Source organism: Chiroxiphia lanceolata, chromosome 1 (genome assembly GCF_009829145.1).
Source record: "Chiroxiphia lanceolata isolate bChiLan1 chromosome 1, bChiLan1.pri, whole genome shotgun sequence".
NCBI classification, from domain to species: domain Eukaryota; kingdom Metazoa; phylum Chordata; class Aves; order Passeriformes; family Pipridae; genus Chiroxiphia; species Chiroxiphia lanceolata.
Genome location: NC_045637.1, coordinates 112175253 through 112182313, shown reverse-complemented (window position 1 = coordinate 112182313; position 7061 = coordinate 112175253). Strand labels below are relative to the sequence as shown.

Genomic DNA, 7061 nt, shown 5'->3' with positions numbered 1-7061 from the left:
CTGAGCTTGCATTGTTATGCCTTGTAACTGGTGCCTTGCAGTTCCAGTTTAGAAAGTGGAGAATGAAAGAAAGCATTAATCTGGCTGAAATCCATATAACAGGATTGTATGTGAAACAAAAGTGAAATCAGACAGTGCAGCTAGTGAAATACAGCTTGAGGAGGAGGGGGGAATATGCTAGAAACAGCAGTTTTCTAGCCTCTTTACCGCAGCTGAACAAGCTTTAAGAAGCATTAGGAGGGGTAAAAAAACCCAGGACCTACTTACTGTTATTTGATTTTTGCAGCAAAATGTTCTTACCAGAAGAGCTGTTAGAGCACACTGCCAGGGAAATGATTTGCATTTGGTAGAACTGCCCCTCAATTCTTTCAGCTCACACTGCCCTTGTGGCACTTTAACACTAGTCATTTGTTGTAGGCTCTGCATTTGATGTTTTCATTTTCACCAGTTCCTCTGCAGAAAAGGATTGTGCAACAGTCGAGGACTACCAGTCTTTGGGAAGAGGCAGAAAACATGCATTCATATCTCGAATTCCAAATACGGAAGCAGTAAGAGAAATTGCCTAAATTATGGATAATCTGCTGCATAAATCTGTCTTCTCCTATTTTATAAAGGTTCCTATCCATGCGATTTGGAAACTTGTATCGACAGTGAAAGACAAGAGAATTCAAGAAAAGGTAAAAGCAAATTAAAAAACCCCTTCAATTGTAACCCTGGGGGCTATATCTTAAAGGGAGAGGATCAGAAGTTTAGCTGCACTGTTTTCTAGATGTCAGTATCTGTGAGTAATGGCTATGTTTAAGATTTTATGAGAGCACTGTGAATTTGTAAAAATTTGCTCTGAGAACAAATAATTTTTGATTCCGAGGAAATTACTGGACACTTAAAACAATTGGGGTGTGAGACTGTGAAGCTTTAAACAGTCATTAGCTGTCTGTTGAAGATGGTAAAAATCCATATGTCACTGCTGTCATGAGCTATTTTCAGTGTAATTCAAGTTCATCTTGAATCACTCATGTTCATACTACCTGGCTAAAAAAATTGTTAAACTTCTTTTTATTTTTGATAGTCTTGAATCTGCTTGTTATGCTAAGGGGGGAATATTTGAGAAAATTAGTTCCTTAATAGGTATATAAAATAAACCAGACTTTCCCTTTTTTAACTTTTCTCTTAGTCATAAACCTTATGCTGTGCTGTTCTCTGCTGTTCTGTAAGGGTTTTATCTTTGCTAATAATTGTTCATTTTTCTGAGACCAGGTGTATGGACTGGTCAGTATTCAGGCCCTTTGTCATGTGTAAATAAAAGGTTGCAGTCTTGGCAGTAGAGCTTAAATGTTTCTTAAATGTTTCGGTAGATCCTGATTTCTTGACTTAAATACAAAATGAATATCCTTAGAACTGAATTGTAATCTGAAGCTGTTGCTGTTTCACAAGGAAATGGAAGCTGTTTAGCATGGGACAGGGGAGAAGCGGTTAGTCTGGAACGAGGCCGTATCTAATGAGTTACTGTTCTTTTTCATCCAATATGTGCTCAGTATTAAGCTATGAGGTGAGCATTCAGAAGAAGTCTATAACAAGAGCTGAAATTCTGCTTTTCTTTGAAACAGTTAAACTTCTTTGTTCTTTTTGTGTGCTAAATGATACTGAACAGTGTAGTTCTCCAAATGAGAGGTCATCAGGCAAAGAAAGGCACATTCCTTTGCCATGATATATTGCGGAAAAAAAGTTCCAGGGCTGTAACTGGCGGGAGGTGGGAGTCAAATCTGCTTTTCCTGTTTTGGTACAGTAATGTTCATTATTTTCTTTCTTGCTCTTAATGTTTTTACAATGGCTAACAGCTCAAGCACTACATGCTTAAAGAAACATCTTACTCATTCTCCTTCGTTTTGTCAGATGATGGCAGGGCTGATGTTCACCACATAGTAACACTTGTTGCTTTGATTCTACAAACACTGGGAGGGTGGGAAGTGCAGTTTTGCTTGGGAGGTTGCCCTTCATGGTGTTCAGAATAAGCTCTTTATTTCTGAGGATCACATTCTTTTATTTAGGAGGGTAAGTCCTTGGGATTGTTTGCTTAATACTCCCTCAATGTCTTCTAATAAATGTTATCAGTAGATAACTGCTTTCTCTTTGAGGGTTTTTGTTGTTGTTTTCTCCATATTCACCCCTTTACCGATCTCAACAGGCATTAAATTAAAGATCCAGAGAGCTGATGGGTTCATGCTAACTCTGCTATTGTCATGTTCTGTTCTGATAGCTTTCGTCTGATGTGCACAGTGATTCTTGTCCAGTCATGGAGGCAGAAATTGCAAGTGAAGGATGCATGCAGAGCTAGTTGGCTAAAACTTTTGAGTTGTTCAAGGTTTGTCCTGACAGCTTAACTTCAAAGGATGCATAGACCAGTTATAACCTGAACATTCATTGATGGAATTGAATGGTTTAGACAGCAACCTGTAACTTGATGGTAAATTTAATCATTCCGTTTTCATAAGGATGTGAATATCTTCAGTACAGGATACTTCTGACTCTGCTGCTTCTACTGCTGGAAGGAATCCATTTAATCAAAACAAACATTGATGTGAATATTAGCATATTAGTCTCGAGACACAAAGCTTTATCAATATAAAATGAACTCAATGTGGTGCTGCTATCCATTCTCTTTACATTGATATTGTGCACTGAATGTAATGAGGCTTGTTGAAGGACTGCTGTTCATTTTGATGTTCCAGAAAAGTTATGCATCCTAGGAGACTTGTTCTCTGATCAAACATTCAAAATGAAATACAGCATTAAAATAACTGTAATGGCTTCAATCTGAGGTTAGCTTTGCATGCTCACTTTAATGAGTTGCATTTTCCTCTGGAAACCAGACAACTAAAAAATCTTGTTTACTAGTTGCTTAGAAACTGATCAGCATTAAGAGCATTAGACATCAAATATTTCAATAAAACCTAAAGCTGTGAAATAAATGCATATTGTTCAGAAAAAGTAGATTCTGGAAATTACCACAGATTTTTATGAAGTCCAAGAGACAAACAGATTATAAGAAGAACATGTGTATAGATAAGAACATCCAGGCTTATACTAAGAAGGATAAACTTACTTGCTTCAGGTATACAGTATAGTTTAGGAAGACTGTTTCAATACTAGCAGTGCATTGAACGTCTCCTTTCTTGGATCACCTTCTGGAATCATTCCTTACTGAACATATCAGGCCAAGGAACATGGACTTCAGGGAGTATCGGTATGATCCAATAATGGAATTATTTATGATCTTTGAGATTTTTCTTTAAAACTTCAATGTTTTGAAGCACACAAATCAGAAATCATTTTAGGCTTTATAGAAATGGTATGAAAATATGCTTTGTGGCTACATGGTAGAGTTTCTTTGAGAATAAGTGACATTTTAACAGCATAGTTGAGTTTAGGAGGTAATTCTGGTTAAATGAGGCTTTTATCCAGAATTCTACAGCTACTTCTTATGGGAATATGTATTTTTGAAGAGTAAATCTTACATAATTCTATACATTGAATTTTTCCATTAAAATTATTATGATTAAGTTCTTGGAAGGTCTGAGGTATTTAATGTTAATTCAGCCTGAGTAAGGAAATGAAACATGCTACTTATTTTGTTGTCAAACATAAAAGATCTATTATTTCAATGTGTTTAAGAGGCCTCTCTGTTTAGATAAAATACAATAGAAAACACGTATGCGGCTTATTTAATTGCGTTTATGCTGGCAGGGTTATCTCCGTTCCTTGAAGTATTTTTTCAAATCATTTGGCAAAGCAAGAAGTAATTTTTTTGCCTTTGTTGCTACTTAGAGTGTACCTCATTAGCATTGGAGGAAATTACTTTTCAAGAGTATTGCAATGTCACTTCTTTCCAAAACATGGCCAAAAACCTATACTTCCTATTGAAAATTCCAGTTGGACCCAGATAAAAAATTTTTCCTGAAAGAAACCACAGGATGCTTTTTTACTTCACAATTAGCTTCCAAAGGGCATGTGACCAATCTTAAAGGAAATTGTTTTGTGCTGAGAAACCGTCAGCTCTCCTTCTGAATCCTAGCAGTAAAAGACATTACATACTGCCTTTCCATTCAATACTTCTTTAGAATTATTTCTTGGTTACACACCAGCCATAAGGTGAATGCTAAAATAATTTCTCTAGCTAAGAGTTCATGCATAGAAGCACCAGAGTGATACCATCAGTGAGGTTCTGTACATGAGAATTACATGAGATGGGGTCTGATCCTCTAGGGAAACCACTAAATGAGCTTCAGGAGTCCAGAGCTGAGGCAGATGGAATGATTTGTTCATTGTGCTTGGCATTGAGAGTATATGTGTATTTAGAAAGTAACACAGCTGCTTTGGCAGAACCCTTTTCAGCCTCTTTTCTGAAGGAAGAGAGCTGTATCTGTTCCTCTCCCCCAGTAACTGCAGAACTCATGGATAGAAGAGTCTCAAACACGTGAAACACCCACACACTTAATGAAAATAAGGCTGGTTGGTAAGAGGGGAGGCATCCTATTAAAACTGCCTTTAAGAGCAACATTTCATCAAAGATCATGCAGGGGAGAACAATCATAAGTACTTCATATCCTGAAAAAGCTCCTGTCAGCGTTGAAGCTTCTCAGACATTAAAAAGAAAAAATTCCAAACCCTACTCTGGAGAACCTATCTAGGAAAATCCTTGACTTGTCTATCTGGCAGTGGTTGACTCCGCTGCAGCGCCATCAGTTAATAAGTCAGTCAACCAGAGGACACAAGACTGTGGAGACTAGACAGGATATTCAAAATGTCATAAGAGAGCTATTGGCATTAAAACATATTTGTCTTTCTCAAGTTCACTATTCTCAATTCAGTCACTGCTTTCTAAATTAATTTGATTAGAGGTGGATAAAAGCATCTATGCTGAGTTGCATTAAGCTGTCTTTCCTTCAAATCACTGTCCTAACTGTGATGGGCAGGATTTGTAGGTCCTTCTGAGGACTACAGGAACAGAGTACACATTCTCTTGTGAGGATTTCTCCTAACAGAGCTTGTCAGATGCTTGCTCATTTAGTGCATTGTTCTTTTGCCTTATCTTTTGTTTTCCTCAAAAGTAGCAACTCTATCCAGTTTAACAAAGTCTTATCTCAAAGTAACCGAGGAATTAACACTGTCTTTGAGGAAGGCAGTGCTCACAAAGAATGGATCTTTAATCAAGGAGAAAAAAGCTCACAGACTTCATGCAAATAGGATATAAGGTGCACATTTCAATCTGTATTTAACATTCGGAATAATTAAACTGTGCTCAGCCCATACTGAGTGGTTAGAGGTGCTTTTAAAAGACTTTATACAGGTGAAACAGAGGTTACAGTCTTTGTTTACAGACCAAAGTAACATTAGTGTAACTGAATCTGACGTATGTTTGATACACAGTTCCTGAAATTATTGGACTACAGGCATTTTAAAGTAAAAATTCCATATCCTCAAGACTTTAGCAAGAATCAGCTCTTCCAAATGGGAATGACTTTAGACATCTAGTTAGCCTGGAGATGAGATATTGGGGATGCAGCTAAAGGGTCTGAACAGGACATTACTTTATCCAAGAAAAGATCTATCAGCTTTTGCTGAAATAGCTGGCACTTGACCTCTGCACTGAGATTAACAGTACCTCCCATCCCACATGAGTTAACCTCTACCTGGAAGTGATGCTCTCTCTCAGTGTGTATAGGAGGGATGAGATCTATGATTGCTGGTGCTGTAACAGTGATAATGCTTGTATTATGGCTGTGGCAGTTCAAATGCTACTATTAGGTTTAAAAAAAAAAAAAAAAAAAGAAGAAAAAGAAAAAAGAATGGGGCACCCTGACTTTTTTTTGCTTCTCTAAAGATTTCTGTATCTAAAGATACATTTGTTGCAGGTGCCTCAAGTTTCCAGTATAAGTGCAATCTATATAGCTATTAATGAAAAATTCATTATAATGGCTTTATCATGTCAAGTTAAGTTTATTTATTAATAGTGGTATTTCTACTTTTTGGTGTGTAAAAACTCTATGTTAAATTTGAGATGACACTTTAAAAATGCTGCTTGCTTTGAATGACTAAGGTGCTATGAGTTTTGTGGTTCAACAGAGGCTGCACTCATTTCTCTAATGAAACATTTTCCCTAACTTCTCTTCTTTGCGTTATGAAGCATAAAAAACTCTGACTGCTGTGTATCCCTCAGTTGGTGAATGTCCAGAATCTGAAATACTTTGTGATTCTCTGGGGCTGATGGATATTATGCTGTTTAATATTTTATGCTTAAGACCACCGTGTCAAAACGATTACTATGTTTTAACAGTTCCTTGCAGTTCACAAATTCATTTGGAAAACTCTATATCTTCTAATAGAGATGTATCCTCTTTGTCACATTAGCTTCTTCTAGGGTCATTTGGATCAATATTTGAGAGATTGTATCAGAATAAATACCCATTTGGTCTGATTTGGCTTTATGCTAGACTTTCTCCTGTAGCCATAGAAATTCCTGTCAGGATTGTCTGAAGTTTTCCAAGGACATGTAGATTCTTTTTTTTTTCCCTAAGGAGATTTTCTGCTTGAATTATGATCAGTGGTATCAAAGCTCGAATGTTTTGTCCTTCAGATAAACATCTTTGTTGAATTAACATCTTATATTTAAACCACAGTTTAGGTCTTCACTGCTTTTTGTCGGACATGACTACACAGTTTTTCAGCCATATGCTATCTCTATCTATACAGATATATTTTAAGATGAGCAGGTGTTGGTGTTGTCATAAGGAAGCAGCAACTAATACAAACCACTTGAGGGAAGCACCACGCTAAACAACGATCGTAATCTGGCATTGAGTTTCTCCCTTTTTGACAAAAGCAAAAAGGAGCTGTGGTCCCTTACCATCTTGAAGAACTTATCTAGCTGCTTATGGACTGTGGCAGTCCTTGTCTAACGGTTTATACTACTCAAATTCTTACTTTAATATGTTGAAAATACATTAATCTAAATGGTCAATGCTTATTTATTTTCGGAGTATAAGTTTATGAAAGATCTGCTG

The 7061-nt window shown here is 36.8% G+C and overlaps 1 protein-coding gene across 3 annotated transcripts in view; it reads left to right on the top strand.

Annotated features, from left to right (window-relative positions):
- The first annotated feature begins 385 nt into the window (after positions 1-385).
- The window catches only part of ATP2C1 (ATPase secretory pathway Ca2+ transporting 1), a 68239-nt gene continuing 61563 nt past the window's right edge, over positions 386-7061 (top strand). For 2 of the 3 annotated variants that reach the window (XM_032677802.1, XM_032677512.1), the window contains exon 1: positions 386-677. In XM_032677802.1, the coding sequence (XP_032533693.1) occupies positions 570-677 (108 nt within the window). In that variant the 5' untranslated portion in view covers positions 386-569. The remainder of the gene's footprint in view (positions 678-7061) is intronic. The other variant, XM_032677590.1, reaches the window with a different exon arrangement.